At 39.7% G+C, this 22,362-nt stretch overlaps 1 protein-coding gene across 8 annotated transcripts in view; it reads right to left on the bottom strand.

Annotated features, from left to right (window-relative positions):
- FAM53A (family with sequence similarity 53 member A) overlaps window positions 1-22,362 on the bottom strand; it is a 69,014-nt gene that overhangs the window by 18,094 nt on the left and 28,558 nt on the right. For all 8 annotated transcript variants that reach the window (XM_058837883.1, XM_058837884.1, XM_058837885.1 and 5 more), the window contains exon 4: window positions 18,882-19,684. In XM_058837883.1, the coding sequence (XP_058693866.1) occupies window positions 18,882-19,684 (803 nt within the window). The remainder of the gene's footprint in view (window positions 1-18,881; window positions 19,685-22,362) is intronic.

Below are 22,362 nucleotides of genomic sequence, written 5' to 3'. Positions count from 1 at the left end.
GGCCAAATCAATCACACAATTTTTGAGTTGTGCATGAGAAAAAGGACCACATAGGTTTACCTTCCTTCTGGTTTTACTATTCAGGTTTGGCTGAGGGAAGGCAGTTTCTTTAGTAGGGAGCTAGAAATGTTAGTGTGGCATTGCAGCCTTCCTGGGTACGGTGGAAGGAAGAGACTCTCGACCCACAGCAGGCACCAGTGACCCCAGAAGTGACACTGAGCCAGGCCTTGGTTCTAATGCAGACCTGAAGATCTACCACTTCTCCTTCCCCTTCCACTGACAGGCACAGGGTGTTGTTCTCCTATTGCACTAGCACATCTTGTGCTTTTGAAAATGAAATAGCTACATACAAAAAAATCTGCAAGTACAATTGCAACACTTCAATATTTCTGATCAAGGCAGACTATGCAATGCAGTGATACCTGGAACACTGGGGTACTGCAAATAGTGAATATTAAAAATTTTCAATAGGCCTTCAAAATATAATTCAATATTTTATCCAACTGAAACACATCATGAAAACATTTTTGAGCTGGAGATGCTTCATGCTTAAAATAAGTTTGTTGAAATTGTTTTAGTTGACATCAGTTTATCAGTTTCTATATCTGAGTATTTGAGTACTTAGTCACTTGGCTGAAGTTTCCGAGGTTGCCACATCAATAACTGAGTTATCAGTACACTGTTGGCTGCTCAGCAGTACTGGAAGCAAGCAGAAACAGTTTCATTTAAGAACTGAGGATGCATTTGCTATTTTCTCAAAAGCATAGGAAGGCAGTTAAAATGGAAATGCTGTTAAGCAAACATCCAGATCGATGGAACAGTCATTTCACAGAGCACTGAATGAACCAAGTTATTTTTTAACTACTGCAAGTTCAAGATTCTTAAAAAAGGCTGTTGGGCGGATGAAGTGTCACACCAGTACTGCAACAAGAACAACTAATGGAAAACCACCCAGGCTTCTGTTTCACACAGGGTGCTGCAGCTCACACTCCAAAAGGTTTGGGCTAAGCAAGCTCTTCACATTCCTGCCATTTTAGTGTTGAAGTCAGAGCATTTTAGCCACCACAGGTTTATCAAAAACACCCTGTCAGCAAAATACATTTTTTGATGTAGCAAAATTAAGCTTAACACAAAGGGATCTATCTACTACTTATCCAGTCGATGACTTGCAGTAGAAATTTTATTTAACTCCTGATTATCTTCTACTGCACTTCAGAGTTAAGAACTCCTATTCAGGAGCTGCATTTTGTTCTCTATCACTTCATTATTACAACAGACCTAATCTCCAAGGTGCCACTTTATTTCCCAGCTAATGCAAATATTTACTTGAACTATTTAATTGCATTTTTAAACCAGACAGGTGATGTCTGATGAAAGTATTTTCCTGAAAGTCAGATACACAACACAGCAGATGTGCTCAGGTGGCAAAGCAACCTCAAAATCTCTGGTGGGATCTCCAACACTGGGAACAGTGCAGAGAAACTATAACCATGACAACAGCAAATCACCTACAAAAAAAAGGCCGCAACACCTTTGATATTAAAACAACATGAGTCCTAACTCCATCCTGTGTTGCCCAAATACAAGCAGTGTTTTTCACTCCAAACTGCCACTTTCAATCTTAATGTCAAGGGCAAATGTGAAACCAGCTCCTTCTACTACACATAAATGAATAATTTATATAAATAAAAGTGAATAAATTTTGAGAATTATTCAAAAACTAAGAAAACCAAAGCCTGCAGGACCTAAAGAAAAGCATGTTAAAATAATTCATTTTTTAATCTCTGCTTGCATAGAAAGTTGAACAATTCAAAACATCTGGACATGAAGAAACTAGAAAGATTTCAAAGAAATTTAGTCTCAATCCTGATTTTCTTTAGACTCACCAGAAAGTTACTGTACTAACTTCTGCCACAAATAATTTTTTCATTTAACAAAAATTCTTTAATCCTTTTCTTCAAAATGTACAGTAAAAGCCTCATACACCTGACCACTTGAATCCTGGTAAATCCCCACAGAGATTCCAGAAACACTCAAAATCCACACCAGAGGACTGCCTACCAGCACTGAGTGACCTTCCTGTTGCTCTCTCCCTTCAGCCATATGAAAAAAAGTCCCCAGATTTTAGAGACTTCATGGCACTCTCTATTCCTGGGTAATTCTTCAAAACCAGACACGATTCTTCTTGCTTTTTGCAAACTTAAACCATTCTCATTTCAAAATGGAAATTCTCCCTATGCAAGTGCTCGCCCTTGTAATTTTTGCAACAAAAGCTCATTTCACATCAGGATTGCAGCTGCATTTGTTGCAAGCCAATTTTCTTCCTTCACTGAAAATCCCAGCAGTCATTACACTCAAGGAGTCTTACAGATACAAGTTTGAAGCAAGTTATTTTCCCTAATATGTTTATACACCACAGTGAATTTAAGAAGTCTTTTTGAACATCAAAAACCCCACAGAAGATGAGTCTTCTCCACTAATCCAGTTTAAACCTAGTACTTTCTTATCTTCTTCTTGTGTGCACTGATCTCACAGGAAGTTTCTTGGGTGGAGACTTGAGAAAGTTTTCAAAAGCCTCTGAACTGTAGCTGGATTACTAGTTTGGTTTTATTGCACAAACCCATTTTCTACCATCCAAACAGACCTTAAACCAGAAGACAGTTCTAGAGAAAAAACTCTGCCCTGGCACATCTTCATACCCTCAGAGCTGAGGAGATCACACACCCTATTCAGCAGAGCAATTAATGCCATATTCTACTTATCCTTACTGACATAATCAAAGCAGGTTAAAAAAGTTTTCCACAAGTAAGACAGGCAAGGGAGCTGAGTGACCAGACTTCAGTCCAAGGGAGCCCAGAACAGCAGCATGACACAACTAGTCTTGGAAGTTACACCTTGTCCTCAAAGGAAAAGGGTGAGTTATTCAAAACCATGCTATGACACAGCACTTGGAATAAAAAGTCAAGTTACAGTCTGTACTAAAGGCCCTAACAACAACAAAGTTGCACTGCCTAAAAAAAAATAAATAATGAAAAATAAAATAAAATAAAAAAATACACAGAAAGACAAGTCCAGAAGAGAATAATTAGATAATAATTGTTTTTTCATCATGATCAGACAGTTTTCTAAGAACTTAAGAACTGCATCTCTTCTAGCTTCATCTACTTCAGAGCAGTGGTATGTTTATCTCAGGTGTGGCACACAAACCTGCTCACAACCCTAATGCTGTCCTCCATGACCAGCTAAATCATCACTGCTGAGTTCAGCAAGGCACAGGGCAGCAATACTGATATAGAGCAGAAATCTAACCAACACACAAAACAACTGCTCAAAGGAGGTGGCAATACATCTTTGTGACAATGCATCCGAAGACTGCTTAAAAATGGGAAATATATGCCCCAAAGAGTACATTATATTAACATACTTCATGAGTTAAAGCTGAGTGACATCAGCCACATAAGAGAAGGCTGGAATATTCATGAACTTGATTGAAATGATATCATGGGCACATTTATAGAAAAGCACAAGGTCACACCATCAAACTGCATCACGAGGAATTAATCAGTTGGAAGGGTCAGAGCAGGACAAGAAAAACAAGTGACTGCAGTCACCAACACAAAACAGCCCTAAAAGGAGAGAGAATAAAAGCAAACAGAAAAAAAAAGTAGTCAGAGGTAGGCAATGCCCACAGTCTGCTTCAGCAGATCCTGGTTTACTTAGCATGGCAAAAGAGACAATCAGCAGTAACTTTCTCTAAGCAGGCACTCTGAAGGGGAATCAGCTGGAAAGCAGAGCTGAAGTACCAGCTCCAGGGCACAAACACTTGATAAGGACACCTGATATGATCAGCCATGAAGAAAGTTTAAGAAATCACTCACAATCTTCTTCTTCATGGCAGCTTTCTAACATAAACCAACCATGTTGGGAATGAACAATAAAATTCAGCTCCAATAAAAATCAGTGTTACATGGTGCTCATGTTCTAATCCTAGAAGTAAAACAAACCAAACCACAGCAACTTGTGCAATATTCACTTGATTTTTATAGGCTATTGAAGCCCAGGAACCTGTGTAATCTCTTTCAACAGGAGACTTCAGCTTGGCTATACATCTGACAGTTAGCACTTCTTGGAAATTGATGCTTCCACAGTATGTAAGCCTAAAGAAGAAGGTTAAGGAAGAGAAACTAGCAGGGTGGGGAGTGTTACACAAGAACAAATTTATCATAAATCTCAGGACATATTTAAATACATCACAGAAAAATATTCTGACCACAAGCTAGCCAGTGAAGGGTGAAAGTAGCCTTACTCTGTGTACACAAAACCTCCTCAGATGGAGAGAAGAAAAAAACTCGAAGTAGGTATGAGTCACATTAAAGAATTTAAATATGACTGCTTTGGAATTGACGTGTAGAAGGGGAAGGAGGTTTAAAGCAAAGGGAGTGAACAGCAGCACTCACAGTTCACTAACAGCTCCACTGAGGTTTGTTCTTACAGATTAGAGGTTATTACAAATACGACTGTTCACTAAAAATGCATTTCAACATCCTGCCCCTCCTTCATTTCCTCTCTGTAATCCTTTGGTTTACAGTTTCCAAACATGAACTTCAAGGACCAAGTTATTTCTGCTGTAACCCAAAGGTAAAACCACTAATATGCATTACAAACCATATTATTAATACAAAACTGGACTTGACCCTCAGTCTGAATGCATACAGATCAAATGATCCCCAATGGAAGACATGATGAAGTCTGTTTCACAGCAGGGAAAAGACTTCACCACAAGAGAAGAAAAAACCACCCTGCAGTATGACAGCAGCTAAATCAGCCAAGCAGTACTGCTTGCAACATCTCCTGTAAGATATCAAAGCAAAAAAGGTTGTTTTGTTTTTAGATAAACAGAGGAGAAACTCAAAGTGTCCCAAACCTGTCACTTGTTACACTCTGCAGACGATATGCTGTAGCACTAGTTTGAATCTCCTTCCTATTTAGGTCACAGTTCCTGCTACTCCCACAAGTTACTGTAGGACAGAGAAACACCTCATATTGCTGCTATTACTTGTGGTGAACCTGGCAGTATATTGATTTTTGCTTTGTGCAACTGGCAGCTGGTTTCATCACTACTCAGGAGAACGGGAATCTTAACTGAAGTTATTTCACAGGTGCATGAAGAACTCCTAAAGCAGAAGATCCAGCATGTATCAGTAGACTCATACCTGAAGAAAAAAATAGCATTTATGCCTAAATAGACATTTGAAACCAAAGGCCATCTCAAGAACATAAGCTTTACAAATAGTGCTGCTCAGGGAATTAATAATTGGAAGAGACAGGCTTTGAGAGCTATTCATAGAGCATACACCAAAAAGGTTGCAGAGGACATTCTTTCCTTCCCCCTCAAACTCTGGCATCCCCTCCTGAAGTACACTAGCATGCTTTTTTTAACCAACAGCTTTAAGGCACAGACTATCAAACTGCTGACAGTGGCAATGAAAACAAAGCAAGAAATCCCCAAATTCTGCTTGGGAACAGACAGTTTGGAACAGTTTTCACCCTTCTGCCACCATCCTCTAGCTGCTGACTGCCACACGTGCAATTTGTCTCATGGTTTCCCAGAGGTCTTCATATTTTTTCAGAATATGAATACATAAAAAGTCAGAATTATGCTAAGTGGGTTTCAATTTAATATGGTAACGTTAAAGATTCAAACCCACAGTAATTGATGGCAGAAGCAGATTCACTAAAAAAAAAATACAAGTACAAGCAATAAAAAGAGTTGATCACATTAGCAGAAGAATGTCCTGTGTGTCTGGGAGCAAAGAGTGGATGGGGAGATGTTCACATGGCTTCACAGATGCTGCAGGATATTCTCAGCCCTGGTTCTCAGATATGCCACAGCTACAACATCCAGCTAATGTCAGGGTCACTAGATCCCAAGCCTACCTAGTCAGGGAATGTTTTGTATGAGGCAGCTTCTACAGTAGCCTAAGAATAGCCCAGTGTATTTATAGGACTAACTGTGGGTCATGCCACCACACAAGAGGATCAGAAAACTCAGTTCCACTGGATTTTTCTGCTACGAGTAATAGAAAATTCCTTACTACCATAATGAAAGTGGAACAGGACTTAGTGATGCTCAGCACCAGGAAGGACAGCTGGTTTTCTAGAAAGTTATTCTCTACAAGGATCTAAACAGGATTTTGACACCAGACCAAAGAACTTGAAAAAAAGAAAGCAGCAGAGCTGCAAAAATAACTCAGAGCAAAGCCAAAGGAACTTGTAGAACAGCAATGTACATGAAGCAGAACCTGAGGAGTAGCTGTGTAAACTACTTAATTCTGCACATGTCCTGTTCTCACACAGTAATAGAGAAAGAATTACTCCTGCTTCCAACACTCAGTTCTGCTTCCTCCCTCCAAAAGAGAGAGCTTACAGCAGCAAGCAATAGTCCGTAACATCCTTATAAAACATAAGCACATGCAGGAACACACAGATACAGTAACAGGGAAAGAAGCTGGCAACATTTAGGGGAAAAAAGGTTTTTAGACCATGTGAAATTAGCCAACAGACATCATGCTGGGTTGCTAATTCCCAGTAAACACAGGCATGCATTTTGTAAAGATGCTTAAATGCCATGTAAAAAAAAAAAAAATATTGACTCCCAGTAGAACAGTTCCATACTTTACATTTGTACCATGTAAGATTCATCCTAGAGGAAAATGCCTTATGTGCAAAGGTTTCCTTTTTCAAGGCCTGTTACTGAAGGAGCTTTTCAAGTTCAAGAATCTTACTTTTTTTTTTAAGAGCACAGCTGTGCAGAATAGCATCCAAATCCAACAGTATCAGAGGCATAGACTAGAGGTTCTCTAAACCCTGTGTCAAACCATCAGACTAACCCCTTCAGGCAACAATGTCCAAGGTAAGAAAAACAGTCATCTGTCTTTGAAAAATAACTAGGTCAAGAAAATATTCTGCTGTGGTTAGAAAAAAAACCACAAGGCCACTTCTTGACAAACTTTATGACCTGTATAACTCCGGTTTGGAATGTAGTTATCAGTTATGTTTCAGCACAGGAAACTTAAATCTGTTCATGACAGCAAGATCATTTTAAGGAGCAAGACTTGAAAAAAAATGCTCCCCTCTAACACTGCTCAATCTAATAAGCTTTTTTCCTAACAAATTAAGGACTCCATTAATTAGAAATTACAGCTATAAGTAAAGGATCTTTCATCATAATGAAAGGGGAATTACACAAAATCTGGATTATCCAAATTCAGATGCACCTGAAACAGAGCCCTAAATGGACAGCAATTCCCAACCCCCTTCCCTCACCTTCTTTTAAGCTGTCTAGATACTCATCTTGTTCATGGCAGGAAGAGGTAAAAGCATCAAATTTAAGTCTCTAATTTAAGCATTATCTCCAACAATTTGGCAAACTGCAGATTAATCCTCAGGTACTTACATTGGTACCAGAGTAAATCAAGTCTCAGTCAACTGGGCCTATTTACTAAAACAGGACCGGAAAAATTAAAAGCATGTTTGAATTCAGGACTGGTAGAAGCTGAAGGTATTGAGACAGGACCTGCTGGTCCTGCCTGAAGGATCTGTCATCAATATGAACAGTTGCTCACCGTAAGTCAGACTATACAAGAAGCCTCAGTTGCGCCCTGGAGCTCTTAGGAAAAGCTTTCTTGTTCTACAACACCTATTTTGAAAGGCCTTCCTTCTCAAAAATGGCTGTTCCTTGGACAAGGTACAAAGACTAACAGCTCTAGTATCAAAAAACCATAAACTATTAAAGGAATTTCATTAGTTTTGTAGCAGGCACGCAGCTATATATGAACAACATCAGATACACTAAAATAGCAGGGATTTGGAGACCACTCATGTTCAGCAGATACCAAATGCAATGGGCAGGACTCTCCCACAAGTGTGAGCTCTGATGATTAAATGCCCCAGGCTACTCTCAGAAGAAGCCAAATACTGGTAACTGGAAACTTCTGGCTTACTGAAGTAATTATTTGTAGTACTTTGAACTAAGCTAAAAATACATAGTGTTTGATATATCAAGGATCCTTCTCATCTAAATCAGTATTGAGCTAGATGTTTCATACTACACGCACACCAATAATATAATACAAAATATATCACCTGTCCCCCTCACTATAACAATAATTGCTTTTTAATGGACTACAGTTTCATTTTTAATAGATTATAGCTTAATCTGTGATGCCCTAAAATATACTTACAAGAACTAAGCAAATAAAGAATCCAGAAGGTAATCATGTGAGATCAATTCTATTGTTTTTGTGATATCAATTCAATATAATTTTTGTACCATGACAAAAAGTTGGCATTTAAAGGTTTCACATATTAGATCAAATTATAAACTGAGTAGAGAATGTTTCTGTAAACCACCCCACAAAAAGTAAAAATACCTGTCAGATGCTAAAGCTTAGCAGGACCAGGACACTAATTATCCATGATTCATTAGCCATCCCACAAATCTGTTATTGCTTCCTCATATGGAAAGTTCTTAAGGACTGTCATATTCTGAAGCCTGGTAGTCAGAAGATGACTCACTCACTTTGAGACAAAACATTATTACCAAAATATAATGCCTGTTTCATACAGACATTGTAATCACCATTGTATTTGAAAGACGAAAACAAGGAAAAGGAATTCAGCTTCCCTTCCTCTGAGTCCTCCTCATACAAAACTCAAACCACAGGGGTGGCAAGGGGAGGGGAGCAAGGAAGGGAAAAACAAATGCCAAAGTGGTTTCTATAACCAAACCCTCCATAATTTCAAAGCATGCAGGACATTAACATGCTGCAGAGTGACCACAGGAAAGCACAGCTTCAGGGGAAGATAATGCTTTATACCAGTGCCTTGCATACTGCCATTTGCTTAAGGACATCCTTAAACAACAAAAATTCAAGTAGTTGGAGAACCCAAACTTAAAATTACACAATAGAGGTCGTGAAAAGAAGTGTTTCACAGCACATCTTCATCTACATAAAACACAAGGAAAGTAAAGCATCAAGTGATAAAGCAGGGCCTGTAATGCAGAACAGAAAAGGATACAGTTTAAGTTACTTTTTTTCCACCTACAGAACTTACCAGAAAAAATTAATTCAAGTTCTCAAGAAACACTTTATTAGATGGGGCAGGGGGAGTCTTAATTACATGACAGATTCAAAAAGAACTGGGAAGAACTTGAGAAGCAGTAGTTTCAACATCTCATTTCGTATTTAATTACACATACCCTTTTCTCTAGCTTCATCCAATTGCAGAATTACCTGAACTGTTAAGTTCAATAAATTGATAGAGCAAACATTAACTGCTATCAGAGATGCTTCTACTTGAGCAAAACAATTTTCTTTTTTTTTTTATTAAGGAAAATAGAAAATACTGAAAATCTTGGAAATTCAAGCATCCCTCTCAGTTTAATTGATGCTATCAAGCATGGAGAACCCAAACTCATCACTCCAGTCTGCTGCTACAGAGTCTCCTACATCTCCCTCTTGCAATAATTACAGTAACTCTTAAGCTAGCACTGCTCTGCCAGGCAGCCCTTAGAGCTCACATCATCTATACATATACTGCAGCCATAAAGGTTCACACAGACTGTTGAAAAGGAAAGTGAATTCCACAGGGCAGTGTCTCTGGCAATTAAATCCACTTTGAGCTGAGCTACATGTTACTTGGATATAGAGCCCACAAGTTTTACATGAAAAGCTCAGACAAGTCAGGTCAGTAGCTCTACACCATTGACACCATCTGGGATATTAAGCCCTACAAGATCCATTGTCAAATTAAGTTATGACCTGTCCTGCCTTTTTTACAGGCAGACATTGAAAGGTTTATACAGTGTTTGCCTCCTTCTGAAAAAAAAATGTATTTGATGCCATTCTTCATTTTAAGAAACTGTTGTTCTCACTTCTACAAAAATTCATCAACACATTAAAGAGCAAAAAACCACACTTGAGTCTCTGCACCTCCCCAGTGCAGAGAAGGCTCCTAATATTTGCTCCCCAAAGGCCCTTTAAAGTCACTCATGGCACAAGTGTCATCCTTAGGCACTGATGCTACACATATTTTGGTGAAAATTCGCAGCTCTTTGTACAAGAGCACTTCTGTTTTCACCTGGTACAGTGCCTGAAGTTATTTTAAAAATTAAAGCTTAATTTTGCTACTTTGCTAGTTATTAAGCATAATAGCCAGTTTTAAAAATAAAGATTTTCACATGCTTCACATTAAAAACCATCTGGGAAGGGATGGAAAATGAACATCAGTTTTGCAACACCACAGTGTTAATAGGAACTGTGTAATTATAGATAAGCCTTTTAACTGATGTTAACAAAGTCACTCTTGAAATAGAAAAATTTAGAGACCTCCTACGTTACTTTCACACAACAGATGTGCAGTTCATCTATTTAGGATTGGAAGGATGAAAGAGCCATACAACTATGCCTGAAATAACAAAATTCAACTCAAAACTGATTGTCAGATAGTAACATAACGCCCAGTGGAAAATACAGATTTTTGACAAGGTTAAAAAGCTGTCTTTAAGCTTAAGTCAACTACTTATGCTACAAATGCATACTCCAAAAATAGTTTCATATGCCCCTGAAGATACTACTGTTATTTAAACAAGTTCCTGCTCAAACAATGGACACAGCAAGAGACAAACACTAGCTGCTACATATGATTAAGAAGTTTACAAGAAAGCTATACTGATTTATAATGGTATAAAATAAAGTTGTGGTGGGGAGGTTGTTTTGGGTTTCTTTTAAATATCTAGAGATTAAGCCCACTTAGAGGCTTTTTATTCTGATGCAATACATGTTAAAGAATTTTTTTTTAGTTTTGAAACCAGGAGTTGAGTATTTCTAATGTAAGTACTTCAACATAGGAAGTAGCATCTGTGTAACACCTTACAAAGTAGGGTAAATAAAACTTAAGATGACTGAAGAAGGTTCACTTTCAACAAAATATTCATTTCATTAACCTGTTTTACTGGAGTATTTTGAAGAGGTTTAAATTAAGAGACCTAACTATTAGGGAAAGGAATAGTCTAAATGTTTGACTGGAAATGGAGATTTAGCTGAACACCTCAGCTGGAGCTACTGAAGTCCTTGAAGCTCTACAAGAAGCTCTCATCCCTGGCTACTACTTCTCAGAGCTCCCTCAAATATCCCACTTATGTGTTATTCTCTAACTCATGAAAAAAAATATTTCCTGGCCAAAAAAGCAGTCATTTATAAATTTTTCACAAAGCAGTAAAGTATAGCTGGATACAGGCTCCCAGGCACTAGGTACCACATTTAATATCTGCTATTCCTCCTCTTGCTCCTGTAGAAGTTGCTTTCAGATGGAGACTAAGACATACAACATGTTTTTATTAACTAGAGGACCAGGAAGACTATTTCCATGAAATACTACCATGACAGTAGGAAAGAGATCCAAAACTACATGACACTATCTTAAGTGAGTCTGAATAACTTTTATAGCTCAGGCAAAACTGCCTCTGCTTCCCACAAAAGATTCTTTTTATCTGCTAAGGAAACCACATCCCTGGAGGCATTTAAAAGACTACAGTGGACAAAATACTAGAAAAATATATTGTGGGAAGTAATCATGCATCAACAGAGAATGAGACAGGATGATTTAGGACATCTTTCCTTGGCCATGATTTCCACAAATTCTTTTCACAGATTGATAGCCAAATGTAAATAGTTACACCAAAATGTGATTCAACTGTACATTATTTAATTTGAGAATATGGGAGGTTTAATCACACTACATAGCAGATGCATACTGCTTAACTTCAGAGAGGCAAATTTAACATACAGTCCAAGTCAAAATATTTGTAAATTTATTAGACATCTGTTGCACAGAGGTGCAGAACAGGAACACCTGTGCTCTTCCAGCAGTGGCAGTGGTGCTGCGATTGCCACTGGCCATCACTGAAGTTTGCTCAAGTCAATGTCACAGGAGGAGGCATCTCAAGAAAGTGCTCCCATCTTCCACATACCTGCTCCTCTCCAAAGATAACTTCTTCCTGATCTTAGCAATTCTCTGGCCTCTTAATTGATCTGCATTGAACAAATACAGCTTTACCAACCTCTAGCAGATTGATGCTGACTTGTACCTCACTGTTCAAAATCCTGCAGGTATAGCAGGAGTTTATCTTAACTCTACAGAAGCTTAGACAACCTGCAAATATCTTACTATACTCACTTTCATTCAGACAATTGCCCTCCAGGACAACATTACTCTTAAATATTGAAGAAATATTGAAGTCTTTAGCCTCTTGGACATAGGGGGATGCTGCATGGGCAAAGAGCACAAAAATTTTCCTTGAGGTCCACTGCTCACAATTTATTTCCAGCTATAAATTATGTTTATGCCTAGAATTACACAAAATGAACTTAAACTACTGTTTTACTTAGCTGGACACTTTTGATACAGTGTTGATATTTGAAATACAAATCATGTTATCTTTTGCTTTCTTAGCTTATGATCACTTACAGAAATTACCACCACAGGACAAAAAAAAAAAAAAAAAAAGCCCAAAAAAGTCCCTGAAGTGTTTTTCAGAGTAAAGACAGGCCAGGATTAGTTCTATTTTTCAAATGTTTAGTTAAAGGCTTCCCTGGAAATAGGTATTAAATTTTCAAAAAAGAACTAAAATTCTGTTCCTGGCTCAATTGCCTCATTCATAGCTGTTCTTTTTGGTCTTAAAGGGAAACTACTAGTATTATACATCTATATTTGCTACCATTTAATTGATCCCAATCCTTCTGTACACATTACTCATCTGTATTGTATTTTCCACAAACCATATTCCAAAACCCAAGGGCACTGAAGGTGCCCTGCAGCACAAGATACCTACATACAGGGCAAGGACCTCTACCCACCTGTTTTATCTGAGCATTGCTGCACCATCAATGCACCACCAAACTGAAACATGTCATGCACATGTAGAAAAACCAGACCTACATTGTGACCCAGATGCTGCAGTACATCTTGCAAGCGAATCACAAGAGTGTGAGTGATTATGTGCTGCAATCGTATTAAAGACCTCCCCCAAATCACACTGCACTCGTGGGCAGGGCACAGAACAGCCTTTGCTGACTCCACAAGCAGAAATTACATCTACCCCAAATAACCTGTTTGTTCCCATTTAGACAAGAGGCTACGAGACACAAGCTTTACATAAGCATCTCAAGCTATTTAAAGCAACATGTTTACTATTTCCAGAGCACAATTTGAATGAACTTCATGAGCCAGCACTTAACCTACTTTAGCCAGTGCAGCCCTGACTCACAGGGCAGGCAGCCTGTGAGCTTAGTGAGGGACTTGATATCACTTCTTTTATCTTGCACATGCTAAAACAGCAACCTGGGAGAGAGCTTGACAAAAGGTAGCAGCTCCTGCACTACACTAATCACAACAAGAATTCAAAGAATCAGGAAGAAGGCTTCCACATTTACTTTGCTTAAAGCTCAAACTTAGTAAGGTCACAGTATGGCTAATTCATAAACCTGTCCCCATACTAACCATTACAGTTAACCACAAAGGGCAAAAACCAGCCATTGCCTGGTAGTTCTCAGAATGCAACCACACATTTTGTTGCCCTGACTTACATACCTAAATAAAATAATTGGTATTATAGCTCACCCTTGTATCTATTCACAGTGGCTTCTACAAACTGGCCCACACAAAGTGAAACAAGTAAGTGGATGCAGAGATTGCACAATAGAGATCAGGAGTTACCAGGAAAGTCTCTGTAATAAAAGCAGCAGCCACCTGACCCAAGTTCAGTTGCAACACTGCTGATGTGCTCTGCCCTTTATTAAGTAGTGCCTCCTCTTCCCACCCTTCAGGGACACATATTCACCCCCAACATTCACCTCAGCTTTGTATGTTTTTAAACTGCTGTGGGAATCAATAGTCCTTCTGCTTATTCTCACATGTAAGTGATACTAGTTTTGCTGTTTTGGTCAAAGTTGACATATTTGACTTATTTATTCACACTCACCCTGTGAGAAACGCTCATTGCTATATAAAGCCATTACATCACTGATATCTGCAGCATAAAGGCAATAGTTATAAAGCAATTTTAGCTCAATTTACTTTAAGGATCAAAGTTATCCAAGTGTTCTGCTTATTGAAGAGCTGAAACTTCAAGAAAGACTAAATCAAGCATTCAGGTGTTGCAGGCAATGAAGAAGTGTTTACAAAAATTGAACTGTTGTGTAACGTGGTGGAGGTCCAAGATATGGGGTTAAAAAAGCTGACTGTCAACAGAAAATAGCTCTACCAATAATGGTCAGAGTTAGAACCACTGAACCCCCAAGATGCACACTGGCTGGAGCCAGGCCATGCAGGAGGAAGTATCACATTGCACATTCATTGTTCCTGCATCCCTCAAAGCAGCTGTTCTGGTTGGGCAGGGTGCCAGCTGCAGCTTTGGCCTGACCTGGTGTGGCACTTAGGCTCTCTCTCAGTACCAAGAAAATCCAGTAGTATAAAATCCAGATGACTTTAAAGCATTTCTGAGAAAAGAAGCACCCTGTACTAGGAAATTACAACTTCAGTCCCTGAGTTACTTGACTGTTTAGAGGCCCTTAAAACTTTTCATTGTGTTGTCTTATTGGTCTTATGTTAATTAATGCATGATATGCCCCAGGATTCAACAGTTGAAACTATTACTTAGGTGAATAAAGCCAGGTATTTGGTATTAACTATTTTAACAGACCAAGCACCACTTCACAGAAAACACAAGTAGCTTGGGATTTTTAAGTACGATACCAGGATTATTACTTTCTGGAACCTCATGCCACTGGGGGAGGAGTAAGACAAGAATGTTGAACACCAGAAATACTTCAAACTACAGTGTTTTGTTTGATCTAAAACAGAATTAAATCTCACTGTCACAGCAAAACTTGCTTACACACCAAAAAACATGTGCAACCTCTTGGCTGCTCTTTCCTTGTCGCACCTCAGGATCAACTGACATAACTCACGAAGCAGAACACTGGAAAAAACTCAGCAGTTTCCACTTCAGTAAAGAAACATTTCTCTCCTCATACTGCAGCTAGCAGTCTAAACAGCACCTTGACTCATTCTGTGGCAGGCTCTGAGAGCGGGTTTGCTGCAGGAGAGCACAAGCCCGGGGAGGCTCTCTGCCATCTCCAAACACCAGGGTGCCGGGATGTCTGGGCCATGGGGGGAGGCTGACACCGCTCACTGCAGCCAGCTCCGGATCAGGGTGACGGTGAACAAACGCTCAGCGGGCACAGACACCACGTTCTGCTGTGCTACAGCTCCTTCAGCTCTTCTTGCACACAGAACTGAATGGAGAAAGTCATTCTGAGCCTTCAGGGGCTGAAAACAGCTATCGTATTTTGTTATCTTTTCCTACAGTCTCTTCCACTTGTTTTTACAGCTGCCTTCATGTCCTAGAAGGTCTGATGTTTCACAAGTTGGTATTTTCAGCTTCCAGTCCAAAAAAAGATCCTTCCAGAATTTAGCACTATATGAGAGCTAAGCAGGGGTGTACAGCAATCTGCTTGAACACTTGAATCTCTTTCTACATACATGAATCACTCACTTTACTGGATATTAATGTGGCACTTTCCGTGAGAACTGGAGATATGGCATATTCCTTCCCAAGAAGGTATGAAAACCTAAACCAGAGGGGGAGTGCAGTGAAGTGTGGAGGTCTGTGGAAGAATAAAACAAAGTCAAAGTACATAGAAATAAACAGTTTATGATATTCAGAGCAGCCCAACTTCTTTACCTCTTCTAAATAAAGGCACAAATCAGAATATTAAAGATGCAACAGTGGAAGGAACAAGCCATGAACAAGGCACAGATAAATTAATAATCTGAATTTTCTCATCAATGAATTCTGAATTTAAAAAGCAATGACAATGGAAACTTTGCTTTCAGAATCAGACTTTTGATTTTCTAACACTAATATTTATCTAATTATTGGGGACTGAAGCAGCAACCAACAAGTATGCTTTCAGAACTCAACTAGCAAAAAAACCAGTTCACTAATGAAAAAAAAGCCCCAAACAAACAACCAACATCAAAACAAAAACAAGAAAATAAAACACATCAAACCAAAAAAGACTTTTCATCCCCTTCTGCCTTCTAAGCTTCACCTGACCACAGTTATTCAAGATCTTCATTCAGATACAACAGCCCTCCCTTCAAGCTAACTTAAATATATCATTTAGTGCTGATAAACACTGATTCGAGAGAATTCCGTGCTGAGAAGCTTTCTGCAACTTCAGCATGTCTTTGTGTCAACCTCTCAGGACACCAGAGCATGGGCAGAAATGTCTGCAGACCCAAAACTTTCACCTTCAAGCAGTTGTGGTTCCAATATATCACCTTCAGATCTATCATAAATCATTTGACCCACGTTAAGTTCTCCCCACAAGCACTATTATCTAACTGCTGACCTGCTTTTGAGCAACTACTTGGTAAGTTGAGCTTTTTAGGAAGATTTGAGAACATCAAAATATTTGCAGTAAAGCTTAAAACAAAAATCCTTAAAAGTGCTTGTTTTCAACAGAGGTCTTTCATAAACTGACTTGGAAGTGAATTTGAAATCACAGAAAAAGTATTTTTGGAAACAATAAGGAGCCATCAAGATACATGAAAGGAAGGTCTTACTGAACTCTCCCTAATGGTAGCCCTGATCTTCACTGAGCTCTAAGCAGATATAGGACACCTTGTATGACACTTCAAAACAAGCCTTCTCTAGTATTAGCTCATGATATTTTGCACAGCAGTAATTTTGCTTAAGACCACAGTCTAAGTTCCAAAGCCTATACATCTGCCAGGATCTGGGGCATGCAGAGAAGGTAAGATAGGAAGCCTTCTAATGATAACATGGGTAAGCAAGCTGACATTCTAAAATAACCTGATATTTCTTAGACTTAATTCAATTTTTACTTCAAATGTTTCTAGTACTTGCCTAGTTTTTAAACAAATGTTTTCATTAAAGTTTAGCATGTTTGGAAATAGATGCATTTCCAAGCTATAGTTTGTGCCTTTGACTAAATACACAGTAGTATCTTAATAGGAAGATTCTACTGAAATAGATGGAAAGAAAACATCAGGCCTTGACACTGCAGAATAAACTACTCATCATGAAATCATCGTTTCAAAATAGTCTTATGGGGAAAAAATAGCAAAGACTGGCTAAATATTAGTGTCATATACAATTCTGCAGCAAATCTAAAGAGCCAAAAAACTTCCTATAGACGTGGGCTGTAACAGGTTTCCTCCATACACACTGCTGTATGGATTATTTAAAGGCATTAAGACCTGAGCAACTGAAGCCATTCAGTAGTCTGAAATATTGCACCTCACCTCCAGAGCCTGAAGAATGCAAACATCGAGTCTAGCCAAAAAAGGGGCAGGTTTTAAATTTTACATAAAGAAACCTGCATGAGACCACACAGGCAGTTGAAAGGCAAATCCAATAATACTTCTGGTCTAGATTAGCAAATTAATCCCAGCAGTGATTAACACAGAGAAACAGGTAAGAGCTGATTAGCTAACTAGTAAACTTGCATCTTAGCCAAAACTCAGAACACTGTCTAGTCATACCTAGAACAGAACCATTACCAACCTTGTCAGTAATAAACAGATTGTTCTACCCCCACAGCTTCACTAAAAATGCTGTGTTTTCAAAGAGGAAAATCCTTGAAGATATAGGGAAGTTGTTTCACAAAAGTACAAGGGAAAGGTAGCTGCCATAGTAGAGACTTTCAGTCAAGTGGATATAAATTAAGTTAGCATCAGACAGTTCCAGTACCTATTTTACTGGTATTTTTCCCCATGTATTTTGATGTAAAGCCTACTAATACTGGGGTACCACAAACTGCATGTTTTAGCCAACACTGTGGCCTATTCAGCTTTTCTTTTGCACGGTGCATCACATACAGGGACACTGGTGCACAACTATGTCCCTTCCTTACAATTTCACTGCAGTTTTTGCAAACTGCCTCATTACCACTAGTCATAATAGATCCACCACACAAGCCTTCCAAGTCTGGTATCTACTGAAAGCAGTAGGGTTATATTCCCAAGCACAAAGTGTTCTCTGACCATAATTTTAGATGCAGTTTTACATTTTTAACTGTAGCACTCAACTCTGTGGACAAAGAAGCTCCGAAAAATATAAGCTGTATTGTATGCACTTGTATTATGTGCAAAGTATAGGCACAAACTGAAGTTTTCTAGTTCTTGAATCAGCACCTCTACTCTCATGAGAGGGAAAGTAGAACGCTGAATAAAATTCTGGATTAAAACACCCCTCCATTGAGCTGGAGCACCTGGAGTTGCCATATTAGAATACTATCTATCTCTTTCCAACTGCTTATTAGCAGCTTCTTTAGTTAATCCATTTATACAGCGGTTTGCTTGCTCTTATTTAGCATTATAGAATTACTCAAACTATGGGGAGGCTTAATCAAACAGATTTGCACCAAGATTACTCAAATCACTGCATTTGGGAACACAGTGGTATAAATTTCTTGCTACCATGTCCACTCCATTCCCCATGGCTTCCTTGCTTTTCAAAGAGCAAGCCCATTTTCTGTAGCCTCTGCTTTAAGCATCTTTTCAGCTCTCTCAGCATTCTGTATCAAGTAGAATGGACTTCAACAACTGGGTTTGACAGGCAGAATATAAGCTGCATTAGGGTTCAGCATAAGCAACCTGTTCTCCTGCCAAAGGTGATAGATACAGGGCACAAGCAAATCTGCAACAACTACAAATTAGTGCCGCTGATCTAGGAACAGCCTTTCTGCAAGAGCTCCCTTCCCACACTGAGGAAAGTAAAATCTCACCCGTGTCATTTTAAAAAAGTCTAACGATGGCCTGTTCCATCGTACATCCTCCTCCCGTCTGCGCTTCAGCCGGCTTTTCTTTTCGTTCAGGACGCAGGGCTGCGAGCGGCACCTCAGCAGGCCCTGCCGCCGGCTGAGCTCGGGTGTGGAGGTGGGAGTGCTGTTGGCTGAAGGCAAGAGATTTCCTGTCTCGGTGATGTGCTCCTGGGAGAGGGAGAGGCGGCGCCTTGGGTTAAAGTCACAAGGGCCTCCGGAATTCCAGCGGGTGCTGGAGCTCGTGCTGCCGTCGCTGCTGTCCACAAACCCGCTGCTGGCAGAGGAAGGTCTGGGTACTGGAGAGGTGTTGAAGCTGGTGATGGTGAAGACGTTATTTAGGGACAGGATGTTTTGTGGCAGGCTGATGCTTGTGCTTCTCTGCAAGGTGGCACTTCCATGGCTGTTGCAGCGCTGCAAGGTAGCGCTGCCGCCGCTGTTACAGCGTCTCTTTGACACAGGAGTCCAAACCTTGGAGCTGCCGGGCTTCCAGGGTGACCGGCAGCGAGCCAGCTCGTCCGGCTCCGACAGGGACCTGCAGTGGCGCTTGGTGGGCGGTGCCAGGGGCTGACCCGAGTTTTCATTCAGGTTTAGCTCGCTTATCCATCCTGACACCATGGACGTGTTGGAGGATTCCTGCTGCCACGGCAGACTGCCATTGCTGGCAGCGCTGGTGCTGAACGGGCACACTGGGAAAGGGTAAGCTGAATTCCTGGTTGTGTCAGGCTGGATTGGGTAACTCCCATTTAAAGCTTTCCAGGGACTGTCTTCTGAAAGCAGAAAAAGACACAGGTAAAAGATGAAAAGGGAAAGAACAATTTGCTTTAAACCTAGTTTAATGTAAAGCCATCAAAATCATCTTTAGAAGGATGAGCCATAAATACCCAGCTCTTAAGCAAAATTCCATGCTAAAGAAAAAAGTAGAAAATTCAGAAAACAAAGACCAAAGTATTTGATCAGGAACCAATCCAGGCATTCCAATATATATGTACCTTGTTAATACTTTTTCCTTTATTCTGAATAATTACAATTTTATTTATTTTTTTTCAGTGAGCAACAGGGACAGTTTCCTAGTGCACAGCACATACCACAAATAAACTGTGTAACAGTGAACAACCTCAGGTACAATCAAAACAGATTAACAATGTGAGAAGCCATCAGGGAACTTTTATTTTTATTTTTTTATGCAAGAGCAGGATAATCACTTCAGACTGCTGTTTCTTCATTTAACTCTTACACTTTTCTATTAAGAACACCTTATTAAAGAAAACTTGCAAAGGGTGTTCATATTCTCTGCTCTGAAAAGCTTTAAATTAGAATAAAGTTAAATCAGACTGAAGACTGCTGCCTTCCCCCCTTACACTCTGAATATAAGAAAGAAATGCAAATCTTAATTTAATGCATAAAATAAAGTATCCCTTAAGAACCTCCTGCAAGTTTTACTGTGAATGCAGACATAGTGCACAACTTCTCATCTGAAGTGGCAACGCTGGGTTAAAAGCAGTCTGCCAGCGCAGCCTCTCACTCTTTTGTGAAGCATTTCTTTGAGAACATTCTGCACATTTTACAGCTGTTCCTCTACATTATACAATGAAGTGTAAGAAGAACTACAGCAGACTTTGGATTTGCAAATTGAAAAGCAGAAAAACTGTTGGCCAGCTAACAGTGCTTCATGCTTGGTTAGAAAATTTGCTAATTTAAACCAATTAGCCAAATAAGTTTCACTTATCCTGCTTTAAAGAAAGAACATTTAAAATACCCATTTTTTTCCCATATACCTATTTTAAGAAGCTAGAGAGAGCCTAAACACTGAATACTAGTATATTCTTATGGTAGACTTTCTAAACTAAAGTTTTAGAGTAATCAACAGCTAAAAGATTTGCTGAGTAGCTTTAAAAGTTGCAAACCCAAATAGTTGTACATGTTCCATGCCCGAAGTATGTCATGGATTATCCTGTTTATTTGGATCTTATTTAAAGAACACCCTATTGTCTCAAAATCATTTAGCTGTGCAGACAGCTGGCCTATTCAAACATGTTTTATTAGAATTCCTCTGTCCTTCCTCCTCCATTCTTTCAGATGGGTACAACCACATACTGTGCTTTGCCTTAAGCATGCAAGCTCTTCAAGGCAGGGACCATCCATAATTCAATGCAAGTAAAAGAGCCAACACAATGGGATCCAGCTAATGTTTGAAACTCCTAGCATCTACTGTAGGACTATTTCCTAACTGGGACTCACCTGATTTTTTAAAATCCTTAGGAAGCTTTCTCCCAGGCTAGGAGGCTTATTTAAAAGTTTAATGTAGAAAAAAAAAAAAAAGTTGAACCTGTATTTTAATTGTTTACATGGCAGAAGTACCAAACCATTTAGTCTGAAAACAGCTCTAAGATCAGAGTCCAACCATTAACTTAATTCTGCCAAGTCTACCACTAAACCGTGTCTCAAGTGCCACATCTACGTGTCTTGTAAATACCTACAGGGATGGTGACTCCACCACTGCCCTGGGCAGCCAGTTTCAATACTTGACAACCCTTCCAGTGAAGAAATTTTTCCTAACATCCCATCTAGGCCTCCTCTGGTGCAAAATTTGAGGCTGTTTCCTCTTGCCCTGTCACCTGTTACTTGGAAGAAATCCCTCCTTCATGCACAAGACAGGTCACCTTGTTAGAAAAGGGGATCAGGTTGGTCAAGCGGGACCTGCCTTTCATAAAGCCCAGACTGACAGGCCTGTAAATTCCCAGATCCTCCTTCAGGCCCTTCTGGTGGATGGGTGTCACATTTGGTAGCCTCCAGTCCCCTGGGACCTCCCCAGGGGGCCAGGACTGCTGGTAAATGATGGAGAGTGTCTCAGTGAGCCCATCCATGAACTCCCTCAGTCCTCCAGGGTGGATCCCACCCAGCCCCACAGTCCTGTGTGTGTGTAAGTGATGTACCAGATCTCTGACCATTTCCCCTTAGATTATGGGGGCTTCATTCTGCTCCCCATTCCCATCTTCTACCTCAAGGGGCTGAGTACCCAGAGAACTGGTCTTACTGTTAAAGACTGTGGCAAAGAAGGCATTAAGCACCTCAGCTTTTCATCATCCTAGGTCCCTAAATTCCTCCTTGCACCCAGTAAAGGATGGAGATTCTCCTTAGCCCTCCTTTTGTTGCTGATGTATTTATACAAACATTTTTTATTGTGTTTTATGGCAGTAGTCAGATTACGTTCTTGTTGGACTCCGGCCCTTCTAATTTTCTCCCTGCATAACCTGACAACATCCTTGTAGTCCTCCTGAGTTGCCTTCCTCTCCCTCCAAAGGTCAGCTCTCCTGGTTTGTTTTTTTTTTTTTAGCCTTGAGCTCCAGCCAAAGCTCTCTGTTCAATCAGGCCGATGTTCTTCCCCATTGGCTCATCTTTCAGCACATGGCATAGATAGCCTGCTTCTGCAGCTTTAACATTTCCT

This window comes from Poecile atricapillus, chromosome 4 (genome assembly GCF_030490865.1).
Source record: "Poecile atricapillus isolate bPoeAtr1 chromosome 4, bPoeAtr1.hap1, whole genome shotgun sequence".
Classification (NCBI taxonomy): Eukaryota; Metazoa; Chordata; class Aves; order Passeriformes; family Paridae; genus Poecile; species Poecile atricapillus.
Note: the sequence above shows the minus strand (reverse complement) of the source record. Positions and strands in the feature narration are given on the sequence as shown.